The 22,162-nt window shown below is 43.4% G+C and overlaps 1 protein-coding gene across 5 annotated transcripts in view; it reads right to left on the reverse strand.

The window, feature by feature from the left end:
- Positions 1–459: 459 nt before the first annotated feature.
- Positions 460–22,162, reverse strand: part of LOC141156711 (flavin-containing monooxygenase 5-like) — a 260,478-nt gene continuing 238,775 nt past the window's right edge. For 3 of the 5 annotated variants that reach the window (XM_073642995.1, XM_073642997.1, XM_073642996.1), the window contains exons 7-9: positions 10,802–11,157; positions 7,053–7,125; positions 460–1,160 (exon numbers count right to left, since the gene is read on the reverse strand). In XM_073642995.1, coding sequence (XP_073499096.1) covers positions 815–1,160; positions 7,053–7,125; positions 10,802–11,157 — 775 coding nt within the window. In that variant the 3' untranslated portion in view covers positions 460–814. Of the gene's footprint in view, positions 1,161–6,869; positions 7,126–10,801; positions 11,158–22,162 lie in introns of those variants that run through there. The other 2 variants (XR_012247705.1, XM_073642999.1) reach the window with 2 other exon arrangements.

The raw sequence follows: 22,162 nt of genomic DNA on the forward strand, positions 1-22,162 counted from the left end.
ACTGTCTTTCAGGTGACACTCGTGGACTTAGTACTATTTCGACATCTCTAATATCAGCCAACGAGGCATATTTACTAGGGTGTGCCAGCACATGGTTAGGTTCCCTGACACTGTCCCCCTGCCCTTTTTTTAACTGTTACCCAGATTTCTACCTCTGGGTCCTGATGCCCACCTCCATATCATTGGCCCCAGCCAGAGCATGCTCAGTGAGTTCTAAACTCCTCTCCAAGTTTGCAATGTTTCTCAGAGTGTTGCAAACTGCATATTTAGATACATTACTCGGGCTTCCAAATATATAGCAGGCTGACATCGAGCACAGAGATATTCACCCTCAAACGGCTCTTCAAAGTTTGCATACATCTCACAAGACACACACTTGATAGCACTGTCCATGGAGCACACATGTGGATAAACACTAGAGATTATCAAATGTACAGTTGCAATCAAAATCATTCAATCCACATTGCAAATCGAAAATTTATTAGCAAAGTATACAAACTTTCTCCTGTTTGCAATAAACTAATGAAACAACAGCATTTTAAATAACTCGGCACTATTAATGTAGCAAGTGATTTCTCTGAATTCAACACAAGATGTCAATTTTATTGACTATTGCAGCTTCAGAATTATTTAATCCCTGAATAGAATCCCACATAAGAGCACAAATTTTCAAGATCAGATCTGAAGCAACTAATTAAGGGCTTCATTGGTTAAGCAGGTGCGCTGGATATGAAAAAAATATTTTATTATCAATAGTATGATTACTAGAGATCAATGAAGTGAAATGCATTGTACATATTAAGCAACTGTATTGTTAATTGTATAGGAAAAACGCTACCAAAACAATAAAAAGAGCGAAGATCTTCAGCATTAGTGGAATAGACCGGTCTATGGTGGTATTTTCAAGAACACGAGTGTGAGTTGGCTTTATAACACGATCCCACTGAGTCAGGATGGCCTCTCTGGCACCACTCCATTTTCCAGGTCCTGAAAGCCGATACTGGTAAGGTGTACAAGGTCCAAAAAACACATGCAACGCCAACCGAGGATCAGTAAGTAACAGCTTGAATAGATTGGGCTTCACACCAGCAAATGTAGCCAGTTCGTCCATATATTCCACATAATCCACTTGTATAGTATGGCGCTGGCTGTCCACATAGCTTAAAAAAAAAGAAAGAAAAAAGTTTTAATATACACATACACATAATAGCACGTTGGAAATTGTTATCATAGAATGTAAAAATAATTAAGATAAGAAAGAATGAAAGGAACATCAAGTTCATTCTTGAATCACACAGTGATCATCCAAAGGAAGTCAAAAAGGTCAAAACCCTTCGCTTTCAACTGTGTTATATGAGGGTGACAGTCATTATTTCATTACATTACATATGGCAATCAGATTAATTAAAATTCTTGACTCAATGGCAAAGTTCCAGGAATCTAGTACATACTGTATAACTTGTGATATTATACCTTTCAAGAAAGGAAGTGGGACGTGGGTCACCAGAATAAAATAAATACATTATCTGTCATGATTCCTTTATTTTTTGTACAATTTATAAATATTTTTCTTTTTTGTTTGCAATGTTAGATCAATTAAAAAAAAATGATTTTCATTTTGGTACATAGTGCATGTAGCTTTCAGACCATGGGATTGAAATAATGCAGTTTTTATGTATATGTTACTTGTATATTGTAAAATCACACTTGCTGTGCTAAAAAAAATTGTGGTACTATACAATCTTTTCTATTAAATATGTAAAAAAATAGTCAGGTATTTTGTATATTTCTTTACATTGCTCCCAGATAAAAAAAAAAGAATATACAAATGACATAAAAAGAAGCAAAAATTATTTGACTATCCAAATAATAAACACTTTTAACCCCTTCACGACATCCACCATACATGTACTGCACATGTGTGTTACAGCCAGGATCTGCCTCTAGCAATCAGGGGTGGAGCAGTGCTCCACAAAGCGATTGTTAACCTGTTGAATGCCACTATCATACAGTGATATTGACATTTAACACATACCGGCATGGGGGGGCATCATCCATGAGCCCATTGGCGCACCTGTGACCTGAAAGCGGGTTGCCGATGTATTGCTATGACAGTCGAGGGTCTGCTGATCAGACGATCGTAGCGTCAAGTCTTCTAAGGGTACTAACAAGTACTGCCAAAAGTAAAAAAAATATGAATATGAAAAAAATAAAGAAAACGTAAAAGTTCAAATTACCCCCCTTTTTCCCCATTAAAATTAAAGAAATTAAAAAATAAAATATACACATATGTGGTATCACCGCGTGGTATCCGATCTATCAAAATATAAAAATAATTAACCTGATCGGTAAACACTATAAACAAAAAAATATCAAGAACGCCAAAATTAATTTTTTTTTGTCTCTGCAATTCAACAAAAAATGCTATAAAAAGCGATCAAAATGTCATGTTTCAAAATGGTATCAATAAAAACGTCTCATCTCGCAAAAAATAAGCAATCACACAGCTTCATCAACTAAAAATAAAAACTTTATGGGTCTTGGAAAATGGCGACACAATCCCCCAATTTTTTTTTTTTTGCAAACTTCTGATTTTTTTTTCACCACTAAAATAATGAAAAAAACAAACTGGACACATTTGGTATCGCCGTAATTGTATTTATGTGGAGAATCATATTGCAAGGTCATTTTTACCACAAAATGTACACCGTAAAACAATTCCCAAAAAATAATGTCAGAATTGCATTTTTTTTCACAATTTCTCCTCCTTTGGAATTTATTTGCTGTTTTCCAGAACACTATGTGGTAAAATAAATTGTGTCATTCAAAAGTACAACTCGTCCCACAAAAAGCAAGCCCTCATACAGTACAGACCAAACGTTTAGACACACCTTCTCATTTAAAGATTTTTCTTTATTTTCATGACTATGAAAATTGTACATTCACACTGAAGGCATCAAAACTTTGAATTAACACATGTGGAATTATATACTTAACAAAACAGTGTGAAACAACTGAAAATATGTCTTATATTCTAGGTTCTTCAAAATAGCCACCTTTTGCTTTGATGACTGCTTTGCACACTCTTGGCATTTTCTTGATGAGCTTCAAGAGGTAGTCACCGGAAATGGTTTTCACTTCAAAGGTGTGCCCTGTCAGGTTTAATGAGTGGGATTTCTTGCCTTCTAAATGGGGTTGGGACCATCAGTTGTGTTGTGCAGAAGTCTGGTGGATACACAGCTGATAGTCCTACTGAATAGACTGTTAGAATTTGTATTATGGCAAGAAAAAAGCAGCTAAGTAAAGAAAAACGAGTGGCCATCATTACTTTAAGAATGTCTGTACTGTATGTCTATGTGGACAGAAAAATAAGAGTTATGGCTGTGGGAAGAAGGGGAGGAAAAAACAAAAACACATAAACGGAATTTGGCCCCGTCATGTAGGGTTTAATGGCAGTAAAATTTTATATAGGAGAAAAAACTGAAAATATACCTGGTCAGGAATGGGGGGCCATGGCACAGTCCTGAACTGGTTTAAAAATAAAATTAGTAATCTTACAATTTTCACACTAACTACTGAGGCCTTTCCTTCCATGAAGCATTTGTTGGACATTACTTATCAGTTTAAGCAAAATTACAATGGCAGTTGACAGCTCTATACACAGCTAATAACTAGAGATGAGCGGTGTTTTCGACTAGAACTGTTCGCCAATCTCAAATTCGAGCTGTTTTGGGCGGTGTTCGAGTTGTTCGACGAACGGGAACGATTTGCAAAAAATTTGGCTGTTCGAGATTATGTTCGATAACTGTTCGTGCACCAAAAGCGTGTCCTGCATGTCTGACATTTAGAGCACCAATCATGCTGGGATTGTCTGCCACTCACTCTAATGCCACAGCCATGGTGGTTGTGACATTACAGTCGTTGCCCAAATCGATGGGAACAGTCATAGGCGGATTATAATAAGGGCAATCCGGGCTACCGCCCGGGGCCCCGAGCCTGCAGGGGGCCTGCGGCTCCAGGCGGGGTGTCTAATGCCGGATTGCCCTCATTATATGTGCGGGCCGCCGCAGCACATACCGGTAGCAGTGGCGGGAGTGGCTCCCCCAGCAAAGGCCGCCGCTACTTCTTCATCGGCCGGGCCAGCACTGCAGCAGTTAACTTCCCTGTGCTGGCCCGGCCGCGTCACTGCTAGGAGACACGGCCCTGTGCGCGGCCGTGTCTCCTAGCTGTGACGTCACGCAGTGCGCGCCCGGCCTGCACTGCTGCAACGGAGAAGTCAGAGCAGGCAGGAGGAATGGAGCCGGGGGATGGTGAGTCTGTGTGTGTGTGTGTGTGTGTGTGTGTATGTGTGTGTGTGTGTGCAGGCAGATATCATTGTGTGATGTCTGTTTACATGTATTTTTGTGTTTCAAATGTGTTTATACATGTGTATGTATATGTCTGTATATATTTGTGTGTGTGTGTGACTGTGTGCGGCCTCCTGCTGAGCATAATTGGTGCCGTACGGCCTCCTGCTGTCTCTGGGGGGGGCGCCGTGCGGCCTCCCACTATGTATAGATGGCGCCGTGCGGCCTGCCGCTATGTATAGATGGCGCCGTGCGGCCCCCTGCTGTGTATAGATGGCACCATGCGGCCCTCTGCTGTGTATAGATGGCGCCGTGCGGCCCCCTGCTGTGTATAGATGGCGCCGTGCGCCCCCCTGCTGTGTATAGATGGTGCCGTGCGGCCCCCTGCTGTGTATAGATGGCGCCGTGCGGCCCCCTGCTGTGTATAGATGGCGCCGTGCGGCCCCCTGCTGTGCATAGATGGTGCCGTGCGGCCTCCTGCTGTATATAGATGGCGCCCTGCGGCCTCCTGCTGTGTATAGATGGCTACGTGCGGCCTCCTGCTGAGTACAAATGGCGCCGTGTGGCCTCCTGCTGTCTCTGGGGGAATGTCAGAGACACTGCGCTCTGCAGTGTCTCTGAAGGATGACCAGCTGGATGGCAGCACTCAGCTGTGATCCAGCCTGTCATCTCAATGCAATCCCAGCGTGGGAGAATTCTCTTGCTCAAGCGCTCTGAGAGCTGAGAATTTTCCCACGCTGTCAGTGACGTGCATGAGGTGAGCCGAGTTCATTAGACATGAGCTCACCTCATGCACGTCACTGACAGCATGGGAAAATTCTCCTGCACTCACCGCATGCGCAGGAGAATTTTCCCACGTTGTCAGTGACGTGCATGAGGTGAGCTGAGTTCATTGGACATGAACTCGGCTCATCTTTATGCCGTCACAGCCAGACACTGAGGAGAGCAAGCATGCCTGCGCTTCTCAGTGTCTGCGGCATGGCAAGCTGGATGGCAGCGTTCTGCTGCGGTCCAGCCTGTCATGTGAATGTAGCAGAGCTGAAGCTGTTGTGGGAGCCATGGAAAGGTAAGGATGATGTTGCTTTATTATTTTACTTTTATTGCAGGAGATCGTTGGCTTCAGCTGGAATGGGCGTGATGGTAAGTATGGTTTAATTTAGAACAATAAAGAATTGTGTATTTATTTCAATTAATGGACTTTATTCTGGGTGTTTGTGTTTTTTTGTAACTTTGACTATGGGGTTAGTAATGGGGGTGTCTTATAGACGCCTCTCCATTACTAACCTGGGCTTGATGTCTGCTGGCATTATAAGCTGACATCAACCCCAACCCTATTACCCCACTGCCACCGCTACAGGGCAGTGGGAAGGGCGAGGCTAAGTGCCAGAATTGGCGCATCCTATGGATGAGCCATTTCTGGGGCGGCTGACGGCTGGTGTTTCTAGCCTGGGAGGCGGCCAATATTCATGGAACCCTTCCTGGGCTATTAATATCAGTCCCCAGCTGTCTGCCTAGCCTTTGCTAGCTATTAAAATAGGGAGGGCCCCCATGTCATTTTTTCGGGGGTCCCCCATTTTAATAGCTAGTAAAGGCTAGGTATTCAGCTGGGGGCTGATATTAGTAGCCTGGGAAGCTCCATGGGTATTACCCCCTTCCCAGGCTTCAAACATCTGCCCCAGCCGTCTGCTTAACCTCCGCTAGAGACTAAAATTACGGGGAACCCCACGCCAATTTTTTTTTTAATAAATTCTTTATTTTAACACTAAATGACAAGTACAGTAATCAACACTATCACTGTACTTCATATATATGTGACTGACATGTTTTTATCTATCTAATCTATGTGTGATGCTCTATTCTTTCTGTTATAAATTGTCGGGTACCACTGCTGAATTGCCGTCCGGCTTTTTTAAAGAGACGGTGCATGAAAACACTAATATTTTTTTTAATAAATCCTTTAACACTAAATGACAAGTACAGTAACCAACACTGTCACTGTACTTCATATATGTGACTGACATGTTTCTATCTATCTAATCTATGTGTGATGCTCTATTCCTTCTTGTCAAAATTGTCGGGTACTGGTGTATGCCGCTGCTGAATTGCCGGCCGGCTTTTTTAAAGAGAGTGTCTTCTGAGCAGTTTGTCAGCTTTTGGACACCTTTGAAGGTGTTTTCTATGTGTTTCTATGTGTTTTTGTTTGCCTGCCATTGGTTTTAACGGTGTTCAACGGTGTTCGACGGTGTTCTAAGGTGTTCGACGAACAGTTCCTCGAACGAACCGAACCGAACCCGAACACTACGGGGTGGCTCAACACTACTAATAACAAAGAATCCACCAATCACGGTAGGAGATTTCACAGCTGACTTTGCTCCCCTCCATTCACATGGACCTTTGCACAGACTAATTAGACACTTAAATACAAACAATAGGGTCATATTACAACCCTTGTGGCTATGTACATGTGTTATTTCCTGAAATAAATGGAAGTAGGAGTCTAAAAAAGTTCCAGTGGTTAGTGTGAAAATTTAATTTTTTTTATTTTTTAATACAGATTGCGCGCAATGTAAAAGAAACATGCATTTTTACAAATTTTGCAATGTTTTTTTTTTTAAACACAAAAACCTGATTTAAACAACAGATAATTTTCTGTTGATACTTCCCTTTAAGATTACGCTCATGTACAGTAAAAGTTTTAGAACATACCGGTTGGACATTATGTACTTTTTCCTTACTATATCTATAGTCATGTTTTCTTTATCTGGCAGTTGTACCAAACCTGTAAATTGAAAATATATGGTCAGATAACAATAATAATAAACATTTTTCATACAGAATATGGGAATTAAGTGACAAAAAGATGACTTAAATGGGAATTGAATTTTAAACAAACGTTGAATCAATCAATAATACAAGCAAATGTAAGAAACCGTCATTTATCATATAAAAAAATCTAATTTTCCACTTATGAGCTACATTTTGCTCTCTCTTGCCTCATGAAATTATCATTTAGGCTATGTGTCCATGATGCAGAAAAGCTCCTGATTTTTTCCTGAGCGTTTCCGCCTCTCCCTGGCAGAAAAAACGTATGCAGATATTACATGTGTTTTTTCTGCGAGGGAGAAGCGTTTTTTAAGCTTTTTTGCATGCATTTTTTCAAGCGCTTTTCCAAGTGATTTTGAGCATCACTTGGAAAGTGCTTGACAGTTTGCTCACACATTTCAAGTCCATGCAACCGGCATGGATTTATATTGTGTGACCAACTTATGCTCATTTAAATGCAGCCTCAATAGTAAAAAAGAAAGAATTAAAACGTAAAAACTAAAAAAAAAAATTATACTTACATCTCCGGAGGCCCCTGGTCTCCTCTCCGATGGCGTGCTCTGTCCTCGGCGTCCCGCGGTATTCAGAAAGGACCTACGGTGAAGTCATTTAGTCATGTGATGATCACGCGACCGCTGACGTCAGCGGTCGCGTGACCTGTCAGCTGACTAAATGATGTCACCGCAGGTCCTTTCTGAACACCGCGGGACGCTGAGGACAGAGCACGCCACCGGAGAGGAGACCAGGGGCCACCTGAGATGTAAGTATAATGTTTTTTTTATTTTTTACGTTTTAATTATTTTTTTTTTTACTAATGGTACCCGGGTCTGGAGGAGAGTCTCCTCTTCCCCAGACCCGGGTACCATCCGCGCATTGAACCGCATAACATCCGCATGCATACTTGTATACATGTGGATGTTATGCGGTTCAATGCAAGTCAATGGCGGCGATTTCGCTGCGATTACGCACAATAAATGGTTGTGCTGCGGATTTTTCCGCAATGATAATCCGCAGCGAAAATTTCCGTAGGATGTGCCGAGCACATGCGGATTTTCATTGGGAAACATGGCAGACAACTTAACAAGCGTTTTTAATGCATTTTCGCGGTGGAAATGTGCGCCGTGGAAACGCAGTGATCCGCATATTGGGCACACAGTACTCTTGAAAAGCTTAATTCCTTTTTGCTAAAGACAAGACAAAACACAAGCAGAGTAAGGTGTCAGGTTACAAATCTTATTAAAGTCTATGAAGAATGGAGAGAGGAGAAAGAAAAATAGTGAGGATAAGGTGAGGATCAGACTGCTGTAGATTCTCTCATTGGAGAGAATTGAGCAGATTATGCAAATGACAGTGAATTACTGGACAACCCCTTATTAATGGTCCCAAGGTTGGTAAAAAGAGGAAAAAAAGATACCCACCTCCCAGATCAGTACCACTCCTCTACACTGAGTGCTTCATTCACCACGCAGCAACCTGGCATCAATATCTAGTGGGGGTGTCACGTGAACACAGTTGCAAATCAGCTAAGATCGGCTGCAGTGTTTACATTTCATCCACACAGAAGAAACACTGATCAATTCAAGACTGTGGAGACCTTGTCAGTATCCATGCAAAGACCACCGGAAGCAATGACTTAATGGGGTATTCCCATCTCCAAGATCCTATCCCACTATGTAGTAGGTGTAATAATAATACTATTAGCTAGCAAATGCCTCCAATAAGAAATGTAGTATAGTTCTTCTGATTCGCTATTTCTCTTTGCTAATGTGCAGGCATTGCAGGACCTTAGTTATCCATGGTTATGACCAATGATATAGTGTCAGTTAGTTAGTTGTTAGTGGTCGTAACCATGGATACCTAAGGTCCTGCAATGGCTGCACATGAGGAAAGAGACATAGTGAATCAGAAAAACTATACTACATTTCTAATTTGAGGTATTTGCTAATATTATTATTATTACACCTACTACATATTGGGATAGGATCTTGGAGATGGGAATACTCCTTTAAGCCATGTTTGTGCTATTTCAGCAGACACAGCCACTTTCATCTGGTTCAAGTTATTAGCTCTCCAAACATTCAAATTAGAGAAATAAAACGCCCCCTAGGTACTATCGAACAATTTAGAGATGAGTGAATTCCGCTTCTTCACCGCAATCTTGTTTAGATCTCACAAATCAATGCATGCTTTTATAGATCCATGTTTTTTTTCATAAAAGGAGCTGGCCCATGAACATTTACCACGAATCCAAAGGACAATCCTAAATACTAAACTAATATGACATGGACCCACTGAGCCACAGGGCCGGGTCTGCCTATGAAGGGGCGTAGCTAAGCAGCCAACTGGTGTTCACTAGAGCTCCTGATGGTGGAGACAAGCTGGGCTGCAGATAGCCACCAGGTACCACTCCCAGGCAGTCCCCGGTACTGCATCTGCTGAGGTTTGCTGACACGTACTCGGGCAATGTTTAGACTGGTAGTAGCAGTCTGGATATACGGGCTACTCGGAATACTTGGATAGGCACAATTTCAAACACACAGGTGATCTTGGATACTGGTACTGGTGGATGAGGTTCAGGCACAAGGACCAGGGACTTTGGTACGAGGTTTTCGCACTGGCCGCAATAGGACCAGGAGTTTGGATTCAGGACACTGGCCACGCAAGGACGAGGGATTCGGGCTCAACACACTGGCCACGCAAGGACCAGAGAACCTCACAACTCACTAGTAGGAGAAAGCACGCACTAATAAATACTGTTGCTTTGGCAACTCCCTATAGGGGAGAGAGCCTTATATACACTGTGTGCAGAATTATTAGGCAAATGAGTATTTTGATCACATGATACTTTTTATACATGTTGTCCTACTCCAAGCTGCATAGGCTTGAGAGCCAATTCCCAATTAAGTAAATCTGGTGATGTGCATATCTGTAATGAGGAGGGGTGTTAACTAATGACATCAAAACCCTATATAAGGTGTGCTTAATTCTTAGGCAACTTCCTTTCCTTTGGCAAAATGGGTCAGAAGAGAGATTTGACGGGCTCTGAAAAGTCCAAAATTGTGAGATGTCTTGCAGAGGGATGCAAATTTCCAAACTTTTGAAGCGTGATCACCGAACAATCAAGCGTTTCATGGCAAATAGCCAACAGGGTCGCAAGAAGCGTGTTGGCCAAAAAAGGCCCAAAATAACTGCCCATGAATTGAGGAAAATCAAGCGTGAAGCTGCCAAGATGCCATTCGCCACCAGTTTTACCATATTTCAGAGCTGCAACGTTACTGGAGTATCAAAAAGCACAAGGTGCATTTTTTTCATGCATTCAAATGAATGGGGAAAAAGAAAAGTATAAAAGGTATGTAAAAAATGCACATATTTTATGTTTTTCCTGCCAACACTCGAGTATTTGTAGCAGACTTTTCTGCACTAAAAACCAACTGTGTGCACATGCCCTTACCCAGTTAATTATTTTCTAACATTCAAATCTTTTATGAGGCTGGACAACGACTTTCATTATCAGTATACTTCTAACTATCTGTAACTTAACAGAAAACATATAAATGTTTATTGATGGTCAAAACAGATAGCAATACCAACATTGTACTGTATGCATTAAAGTGTACCGTTTAGTTTTATACCTTTGAAAACTCGGGTGGCCAGACGACTCTGAAGCTCAGATATTGGCATGATAGCACCAATAGGCTGAATGAGTCCCACTACTGCTAGCGTGGGCTTTTCCAAATGGTAAGGAAACATATTTTTGTATAAGGAAATCTTGTTTCTCTGAACACTGAGAACAGATTCTTCACAAAAAGAGAAAGAAAAACTGTATCCAGTAGCAAAGATGACGGCATCAATATTTTCCTCTATTGTACCATCTTCAAAGATGACACCAGTTTCTATAAACTCCTTGATATTTGGCCTAACTTGAACAAATCCAGATATGATGCGATTTGGAAGGTCATCATTGACTGTTGGATGTTGGCTGTTGTATCTGTGGAACATTATTAACACATTAAACATATTTCATGCAGTAAAATGACTAAACTGGTAACTGCACTTGGATTTTAAAAAGCACAACAAGAAAATAGACATAAAATAATAAATGTAATTCTGATTGACCGCTATGGCTATGCAAAAGCCTTTAGATAGACCACCAATATTTAACTCCCCGAAAATCCATTTAAGCTCTACCTTGGTTATAATTTAGTGGAGAATCTGAGCTGGAAAACAATCTGTCTGCCAACAGCTCTTGCATCACTCAAGCTATTATTTTGTTTTTGAATACTTTCCACTAAATGGCTCTAACTACAGTTTCTATATATCACTTAAGGGAAAGTCCAGTTCTTCAGTCTATTTTAAGATCCCCCCATCATTTACAATCTGTAGGATAACAAATAGGGTTTTCAGCATGTAAGCTAGTTTTGCCTTAACTCCTTTCTGACATTTATGGTAATAGTATGTCATGGCACCCTGGGCCTATTGGGCCAATGACGTACTATTACTTCATACGGTCCAGCACCGCTCCCTGCATATTAACTCGTGAAATGCTGCGATCGAAGACGATTGCAGCTTTCCGGTGGCAATGTGAGGTAAGCACAGATACTTACCTCCTCTCCGGCGTCCCGCTCTGTCTGAGCCTGGTGCCGGTGGTTGTCATGGTGACCCGGATGTCGTCATGACAACATCTCGGTCACCAGAAAGCAAAAAGTTACTTTGATCATGCACAGTGCACGATCAAAGTATTTTCTCCCTGTGCAGCAGCTGCAACTCTGACAGCCTGTATACAGGCGATCAAAGTGAAAAAAAGTGAAAGTCCCATTGTGGGACAATGTGTAAAAGTCCAAAAAGTGTCAGAAAGTGAAAAAAAAAAATGTAAAAACAAAAAGAAAATGAAAAAAATAATCGAAAAAAATAAAAATACACTGTACCCATAAATAAATATTATTATGAAAAAAAGCAATAAAAGTACACAGTTGTAGTATCACCGCATCTGGAACGACCTGACCTATAAAACTGTCCCACTAGTTAACTACTTTAGTGAACATGGTAAAAAAAAAAAAACGAAGCAAAAAACTATGCTTTATCATCATACTGCCAAACAAAAAATGCAATAAAACATAATAAAAAAGAAAATGGTACCAATAAAAACGTCAACATGACTCTGTCAGCCGAAATATGCAAAAATTATTGCTCTCAAAATATGGTGATGCAAAAACTAGTCTTTACAAAGAAAGCGTCTTTTTGTGTGTGACAGCTGTCAATCATAAAAAACCGTTATGAATCTGGTATCACTGTAATCGCACCGACCCGAAGAATAAAGATGTCTAATCAATTATACCGCACGAGGAACGGCGTAAAAAATAAACTCTAGGGTTAGGGTTGTGCTAGGGTTGGGACTGTGCTAGGGTTAGGGTTATGCTAGGGTTTAGGTTAGTGTTGGGCTAGGGTTAGGGTTGGGTTAGGGTTGGCCTAGGGTTAGAGTTGGGTTAGGGTTAAGGTTGGGCTAGGGTTAGGATTGGGCTATTGTTAGGGTTGAGCTAGGGTTAGGGTTGGGCTAGGGTTAGGGTTGGGCTAGGGTTAGGGTTGGGCTAGAGTTAGGGTAGGGTTAGGGTTGGGCTAGGGTTAGGCTTGTGCTAGGCTTAGGCTTGTGCTAGGCTTAGGCTTGTGCTAGGGTTAGGGTTGCGCTAGGGTTGGGCTAGGGTTAGGCTAGGGTTATGGTTGGGCTAGGGTTAAGATTGGGTTTGGGCTAGGGTTATGGTTGGGCTAGGGTTAGGGTTGTATTAGGGTTGGGGTTAGGGTTGTGTTGGGGTTGGAATTTTTTCAAAAGTAAAGAAAAAAAATGACGACAATATGGCGAATAGTGTTGAGCCTAAGTGCTCACTACTTGAGTATGCATTGGGTGCTCGGGTATGCACCGAGTATCGCGAGTGCTCGAGTGACATTCTCGGGTCTCAACACCATATGTTTTGCAGCTGTTATACAACCAAAAAAACCTCGCGGGGATTGCCTGCCATGCACGAGCGATCCCGGCATGTTTTTTTGGGTGTCTAATAACCGTGAAACATGCGGGGTGGGCACTCGAGCATGTCACTTGAGCACCCGCTATACTTGGTGCATACCCGAGCACCCGATCCAAACTCAAGTAGCGAGCACTTGAGCTCAAGACTAATTACAACTTATTCAATATGATGACCTAAATGACCTGTTGTCGTACCTCTTCAAATTGTTCACTATACCCCTTGATAAAATCCTTGAGGGGTCCAGTTTCCAAAATGGGGACACTGCTGGGGGGTCTCTACTGTTTAGGTGTGTCAGGGGCTCTCCAAAAGCTACATGGCGTCCGCTAATTATTCAAGCAACTTTTACATTCAAAAAGTCAAATGGTGCTCCTTCCCTTCCAAACCCTGCCGTGCGCCCAAACAGTGGTTTTCCCCCACATATGGTGTATAGGCTTACTCAGGAGAAATTGTACAACAAATTGCATGGTTCAATTTCTTCTGTTACCCCTATGAAAATACAAAATTGGAGGCTAAAAAACATTTTTGTTGGAAAAATGTGAAAATTTTATTTTTACGGCTCAATGTTCTAAACTTCCATGAAGCACCTGGGGGTTCAAGGTGTTCACCACACATCTACATAAGTTCCCTGAGGGGTCTAGTTTCCAAAATGGTGTCACTTGTGAGGGGTTTCCACTGTTTAGGTACATCAGGGACTCCCCAAACGCAACATAGCGTCTGCTAATTATTTAAGCAAATTTTATATTCAAAAGGTGCTCCTTCCCTTCCCGAACCCTGCCGTGCTCCCAAACAGTGGTTTTCCCCCACATATGGGGTATCAACGTGCTCAGGAGGAATTGCACAACACATTTTTGGGTCCATTCTTTCTAATACCCTTGCAAAATTAAAAAAATTGGGGTCTAAAGTAAAATTTTTGTGAAAAAAGTTAAAAGTTCATTTTTTTCTTCCACATTCCAAAAATTCCTGTGAAGCACCTGAAGGTTTAATAAACTTCTTGAATGTGGTTTTTAGCACCTTGAGAGGTGTATTTTTTAGAATGGTGTCACTTTTGGGTATTTTCTGTCATAAAGGCCCCTCAAAGTCACTTGAAATGTGATGTGGTCCCTAAAAAAATGGTATTGTAAATTTTGTTGGAAAAATGAGAAATCGCTGGTCAACTTTTAACCCTTAAAACTTTCTAACAAAAAAAAAATTTTGGTTCCAAAATTGTGCTGATGTAAAGTAGACATGTGGGAAATGTTATTTATTAACTATTTTGCATGAGATATCTCTCAGATTTAAGGGCATGAAAATTCAAATTTTGAAAATTGCAAAATTTTCTAAATTTTCACCAAATTTCCGATTTCTTCACAAATAAACGCAAGTAATATAGAAGAAATGTTACCACTACCATGAAGTACAATTTGTCATGAAAAATCAATCTCAGAATCAGTGGGATCCATTGAAGAGTTCCAGAGAAATTACCTCAGAAATTGACAGTGGTCAGAAATATAAAAATTGGCCTGTTAATTAACGTACAAACCACCCTCATGGGTAAAGGGGTTACATTTAGCAAGAAATCTGGCACATTTATCACAGTAATTTTCCCCTTTTATGCTTCTTTGGCTTAAAGGAGTAATCTAGTTCCTTTCACTTCCATAGGTACAAGAGAGGGGTCGCCGATGTGATTTTGACAGGCACTTGCCAGGTATCAACAGGTCATACACACAGAATACACAATGGGATGCTTACATAATGCAGGTAAACAGTATGCAACAGCGGAGACACAGGTGTATCAAAAGTATATTCTTTTATTTAGCAACTAATATTAATTGTAAAACACGTATTATATGGTAAATTCTTTACAATGTTTGCGAGTAAAATAAGCAGGAAATCACATAAAAGAATAAAATATCAGAATAGACTAAAATACAGGGGCTGGTATGATCTAGTGGAGGGAAGGGGAACTAGATTGTCATTAACTATACCGGGCAAAGGGCAGTTTTTTAAAGCTTTGGCAATACTCTGTTCCTATCACAACTCGCTGCCCGTTTCCTCCGTTACTCTCTATCCACCTTTGAAATTCCGCTCTGGCATCTGCTGGTCCCCTTCTGACTACTGTCTTTCCCTCTATCCGTGCTCAGTACCATATGTCTCTGTAAGAGGTAACGACCCATTTTGCGCGACCTATCTGGTCATTGACCCGACCGTTAATCTCCGATCTGACTCCTTCAGAGTTTCTGTGACGTCCTATTGCTCATGCACACATCTGAGAACCGTGCCATCGCAACCTATTCCCGTTCTGTCGACCAACGTCACCTGGGTGAGGAACCTTGACTGGCATCGCTTGGATCTTCGGGGCTTGACCGTTGATGTCTGGGCTGGGGACCTTGACTGGTGTTGCTCAGGTCTTCGGGCTTGACCGTCGACGTCTGGGCTGGGTGGATACGCTGCACCTTTCTTCCCGACAGGAGCTCCGAACTCTGCTGTCACTCCTCTCATCTCTCTCTGGCCTCAGAATCACCTCAGAACTTGCACATGTGCTGTTTTTCTCCTCAGCTTGTTTCCCTGACAACTCTGTACCCAGAGTCCTGATCGAACTCTTCGCCTCTGCCACACCTCCATGCTGTTCTGGTTCCACAGTGTCTTGTCTCCTTACATTCCTCCCTTCTTTTATATTGCTAGTCCCTGGGCAAGGGAAGTTTACAAATGTATGTTGCTTCTTTAAGGGTAGTCCAACTTCTGCCAAGAGCCGCACACATTCCTAGGTTTACTGTTGAATTTGCATCCAGATGAACTTATCTTATGCTTACTGCCTAGGAGGAATGCCTGCATTGGCTTGTTCTGTCCAGCGCAGTTCTCCCAATAGAGGTTCTTCTGAGAGATCTGAGGTTCTAGCCGGTTCACTGGGCGTCAGCCCCGGTAATTTCGTCGGTATGTTAATCCACCCTTCATCATGATCGACCGCCGGTTCAGAAACTGTTTCTGGTGGTGTCTTCAGGGGGAGCACTTTTTCCTGTTTTTCCGGCTCTGAAAGGCATGGTGAAGCATATTTCTGTGCAACACTCGTGTCAGGGCACTCTCTTCACCTTCCAGTCGAACTTCATAAACTGGGCTATTTGAGTGGGCTGTCATCACAATTTGATAGGGCACTTCTTCCCACCGGTAATTTAAATATTCTTGGGTCGCTTCGATCGTACTAACACCCACTCTCTTGCCCGAAGGGGTTCTTCCTATGTTGGACTTTTGACATGGTATTCTATCTCCTTAAGTTTCTGTTCCACCAAGCGTCTCATCATTTGAAGTCGATGACGATGTCCCCGAAGCCAGGTAGTTGGGTGACTTCCTAGATATTCATCCTCCAACTCTAGTCATAATTCGGTAATTTCTTGACCACCTCACCCAAACAGTAATGTGTAGGGTGTGTATTCAGTGGTCGCATGAACCCGATTGTTATACATCCACACCAGCTCAAAGACAAACTCAGGACACCTCATTTTCTGATCTTCTTCCAGTGTTCATAGCATTTGTAACAAAGCTCTATTGAAGCGTTCACAAGCTCCATTTCCCTTTGGGTGGTATGGCGTGGTATGGGATTTGTCTATACCGTAGAAATGGTGCACTTCCTCCATTATCTTCCCTTGGAAGCAGGCTCCTTGATCTAAATGAATTCTCTTCGGGCACCTATACACACGAATGAAATCTTGGCAAATTGCTTTGGCCGACATTTTTGCCGTCTGATCTCGAGTCGAAGTGGTCAGTCATTACCAAACAATGCTCATAACTGTTGTAGGATGTTCCTATAATCAAGTAATCCACCATCAATACTTCCAATGGGGCAGACGTCTTTATAGTTTGGACTGGTGCCTTTTGTTCTGGAGGCAGGGGCGGAACTACCGCCCGTGCAGCCGGTTCATTGAACGGGGGCCCCGAGGGAGAGGGGGCCCCTTCAGCCTCCAGCAGGGCCGCCATCAGGGCATGACTGCCCTGACTCCAGTATGGGGCCCAGCCGGTAGGGGCCCCCTTGGGGGCCCCCCTCTTGTGCGTCTCTCTCCTCATGGGGCCCCCAGCCCCATGCTAAGCGCCGGGGCCGGAACATCTCAGCGCTGCGCTGCTGCGGCAGCGCTTTCATGATTCCCCTGACTTCCGGTCATGTGACGGCACCGTCACATGACCGGAAGTCAGGAGAACCTGGTGTCATCGATTTGGACGAGCGCCAGGATTCTGCAGGGATCGCATGGGGGTAAGTATAACAAGTTTTTTTTTTTTTTTAAATACAATTTACTAGGAGTGGGGGGAATGGGAGGTGCACATGTGGGGGAGGGGAATGAGAGAGGTGCACATGTGGGGGAGGGGGATGAGAGAGGTGCACATGTGGGGGAGGGGGATGAGAGAGGTGCACATGTGGGGGAGGGGAATGAGAGAGGTGCACATGTGGGGGAGGGGGATGAGAGAGGTGCACATGTGGGGGAGGGGGATGAGAGAGGTGCACATGTGGGGGAGGGGGATGAGAGAGGTGCACATGTGGGGGAGGGGGATGAGAGAGGTGCACATGTGGGGGAGGGGGATGAGAGAGGTGCACATGTGGGGGAGGGGGATGAGAGATGTGCACATGTGGGGGAGGGGGATGAGAGATGTGCACATGGGGGGGATGAGAGAGGGGCACATGTGGGGGAGGGGAATGAGAGAGGTGCACATGTGGGGGAGGGGAATGAGAGAGGTGCACATGTGGGGGAGGGGGATGAGAGAGGTGCACATGTGGGGGAGGGGGATGAGAGAGGTGCACATGTGGGGGAGGGGAATGAGAGAGGTGCACATCTGGGGGAGGGGAATGAGAGAGGTGCACATGTGGGGGAGGGGAATGAGAGAGGTGCACATGTGGGGGAGGGGAATGAGAGAGGTGCACATGTGGGGGAGGGGGATGAGAGAGGTGCACATGTGGGGGAGGGGGATGAGAGAGGTGCACATGTGGGGGAGGGGGATGAGAGAGGTGCACATGTGGGGGAGGGGGATGAGAGAGGTGCACATGTGGGGGAGGGGGATGAGAGAGGTGCACATGTGGGGGAGGGGGATGAGAGAGGTGCACATGTGGGGGAGGGGAATGAGAGAGGTGCACATGTGGGGGAGGGGAATGAGAGAGGTGCACATGTGGGGGAGGGGGATGAGAGAGGTGCACATGTGGGGGAGGGGGATGAGAGAGGTGCACATGTGGGGGAGGGGGATGAGAGAGGTGCACATGTGGGGGAGGGGGATGAGAGAGGGGCACATGTGGGGGAGGGGGATGAGAGAGGGGCACATGGGGGGGTGAGAGCTGCACATGGGGGAATTGGGAGAAAATGAGCTGCACATGGGGGAATTGGGAGTAGGGGGATAATGAGCTGCACATAATGAATGTGGGGTGGGGGACAGTAAATGATAAATGATGATGGGGTGGGGAGAGCAGGACATGATATAATGAATTGGGGCAGGGGGTGCATGTAAATAATGAATGCGGGGAGCAGGAAGTATAGAGTAGGGGGCGTTGCGGATGCAGGAGTGTAACTGGTAACAAATTGGCGGAAAGAGTAGAGGTTCTAATTAAATTATATATTAAGTGCCTATTTACAGTTAATGGGGGCACCGTGGTGGATTACAATTTATATTTGGAATGGTAGGTTGTATAATAACTAACCATATATTGATGGTGGATACACGTCTGTATTCAGCTGCGTAATGTAGAAGTTGGGGAATGTGCTCTAGATAACTGTGTTATTTTATGCAGAGACGAGTCCTGGCTGGAAGACGTAATGGCGGTCTGTGCTGGATGAAGGAGAAAAGCGTAGCTGAAGGACTTCACCTAGAGACGTCACCAGTGAGTCAGTGTATTACATGTACACTTACACTATATACTATGTACCGGGCTCCTGTGTATAATGTCACTGGTGATCACTGTATTACCTGTACACTGACACTATATACAGAGCTCCTGTGTATAATGTCACTGGTGATCACTAGATTACCTGGACACTTACATTATACATACCATGTATAGAGCTCCCGTGCATAATGACACTTATGGTAATATTAGTAATGTGGTGGTAATATTAGTAATGTGGTGGTAATATGTGGTCTGGTCATGGTGTGGCAGTTTTTCCCCCTTCTGTGTGGTATTATTCGGTCACTATGTTGTGGTAATATGTGGTCTGGTCATGGTGTGGCGGTATTCCCTGTATGTGGTATTATTGGTCATTTTAAAAAAAAATGTATATGACACATTCCCTTAAAGAAAACTAAATAAAAATATATCTAAAAAGAGTATTGGATATTTTAAGAAAATTTTAATAGGTTAGAGTAGGGCCCTGCCAGAAGAGTCTACCTTATCGTGGTGGCGGCTTTAAAAATCTTTTGGCCAAAACAAAAGCTGATGGCTATGCATGTGGCACCGTCTGGTGGCAGCGACGTGGACGAGCGCCAGGATTCTGCAGGGATCGCATGGGGGTAAGTATAACAAGTTTTATTTGTTTTAAATACAAGTAGTTAACTAGGAGTGGGGGGGATGAGAGATGCACATGGGGGGGGATGAGAGATGCACATGGGGGGGATGAGAGATGCACATGGGGGGGTTGAGAGATGCACATGGGGGGGATGAGAGCTGCACATGGGGGGGATGAGAGCTGCACATGGGGGGGATGAGAGCTGCACATGGGGGGATGAGAGCTGCACATGGGGGGGATGAGAGCTGCACATGGGGGGGCGAGAGATGCACATGGGGGGGGGTTATGTTTAGATAACTTTGTTGCCTTATGAAGCGCAGGGGGGGGGGGCCCAAAAAATTTCTTGCACAGGGGCCCACTACAGTCTGTGTCCGCCCCTGTCTGGAGGCTTGGTTAACTCACAATGACGGCACCTTTGACAAGCTTCTTCCACTGTCTGTCGCAGCTGAGGCCAGTACACTAATTGCTGCAGCCATCGGAAAGTCTTTTTAGTGCCAAAATGGGCCTCCTGTTTATGAGATTCCTTTGCCAGACTCATCACCATTTCTTCAGAGATCACCACTTGCCAGGTGATGTCTATCTCCCGAGACAGCTGAATCCTTCGGCACAGCAATGACAAGTCGTTCCCATTGGCCTAAGATCTGCAATGTACTAGCTGATAGAGATTCTCTTTAGTGATGAGCGAGCACTAAAATGCTCGGGTGCTCGTTGCTCAGGTCGAGCAAATTAGAATGCTCAAGTGCTTCAGTCGAGCAACGAGCCCAATGTAAGTCTATGGGAAACGCGAGCATTTTTCAGGTGGTTCTCCCCCCCTCCCCCCAGAGGTCTGCAGGGGGCCTAAAAATTGACGAAATCGATGGGAACAGTGCTAAAATGACATGGGAACAGCATAGGGAAGACTCCTGGAAGCATCTCTGACTCTCAGGTCACTGCTGTGAACAATGTTCAGTATTACGCCACTTTTACGGGCTCAGAATAAAACATACAAAAACGAAACCAAAAAGGATTTTTCTGGGAAAAAATGTTAAGGAACTTCCTTTCCAGAGTAATGACTCGTATATAAAGAAAAATAAATAACCAAAAACAAAAATGCTCCAGCACATCTTGGGCTATGCTCACAGCAAGTGTTTTTGATGCGTTTTTGCACTTTAGCATTGCTTTCAATGGTGAAAAAAAACATTTACCAGTAAATGTAATTTTAAAATTTTACTACTTTATCTATCCATATGGTGTGTGAAACATAATCAGATGCATCCAGTTTTATTTAAGAAGGAGGGACTCTGAAAGTCACAAAGCCTATTTTTAAAAGGCCATCAGGCGGCCCCTACCATTCTTAAAGGGCCAGCAGTCGACCCTCACTATTGCTAGAGGGCCATCAGCTGGCTATGGTTTGTTGTTCCCATTATTAAGGAGCGGGTCTCCTATACTGTTATAATGTATGCAGCGACTGCAAGGGCTGCCTTATTTTAGGAAAAACACCAATATCCATTTGAAGAGACATACAGGAGGGCCTCCATAACAAAATGTTCCCATTATAAAGGAGTGGTTTTGCTATACAGTTATTGAATATGCAGTGACTGCAGCAACTGCCTAAATTGTGGAAAAACCCCAATACCAATATAAAGAAACATACAGGAGGGCATCGGTAACGACATGTTCCCTTTACAAAAGAGCGGTTCTGCTATACAGTTATTGCATATGCAGTGACTGCAACGGCTGCCTAAATTTAGGAAAAACCCCTATACCAATTTAAAGACACATTCAGGAGGGCTTCGGTAACAACATGTTCCCATTATAAAGGAGCGGTTCTGCTATACAGTTATTGCTTATACAGTGACTGCAACAGCTGGCTAAATTTAGGAAAAACCCCAAAACCAATTTAAAGACACATACAAGAGGGTCTCCGTAATGACATGTTCACATTATAAAGGAGCTGTTATGCGATACAGTTATTGCTTATGCAGTGACTGCAAAGGTTGACAAAATTTTGTAAAAAACCCAATACCAATTTAAAGATACATACAGTAGGGACTCGGTAGCAACATGTTCCTATTATAAAGGAGCAGTTATGCTATACAGTTATTGCGTATGCAGTGAGCGCAACGGCTGCTTAAATTTAGGAAAAACCCTAATATCAATTTAAAGACACAAAGAGGAGGGCCTCATGTAAAAAGTGTTTCCATTATAAAGGAGTGGTTCAGCTATACAGTTATTGCGTATGCAGTGACTACAACGGCCGACTAAATTTTGGAAATACCCCAATACCCATTTAAAGACACACAGAGGAGGGCCTCAGTAACAAAATGCTCCCAATATAAAGGAGCGGTTCTGCTATACAGTTTCTGCATATGCAGAGGCTACAAAGGCTGGCTACATTTAGGAAAAACCCCAATACCAATTTAAAGACACATACAGGAGGTCTTCCGTAACAAAATGTTGCTATTAAAAAGGAGCTATTATGCTATACAGTTATTGCGTATGCAGTGACTACAACAGCTGCCTAAATTTTGGAAATACCTCAATATCA

The sequence above is a fragment of the Phyllobates terribilis genome, unplaced genomic scaffold (genome assembly GCF_046119375.1).
Source record: "Phyllobates terribilis strain yellow unplaced genomic scaffold, ASM4611937v1 Scaffold_8__6_contigs__length_399053987, whole genome shotgun sequence".
Classification (NCBI taxonomy): Eukaryota; Metazoa; Chordata; class Amphibia; order Anura; family Dendrobatidae; genus Phyllobates; species Phyllobates terribilis.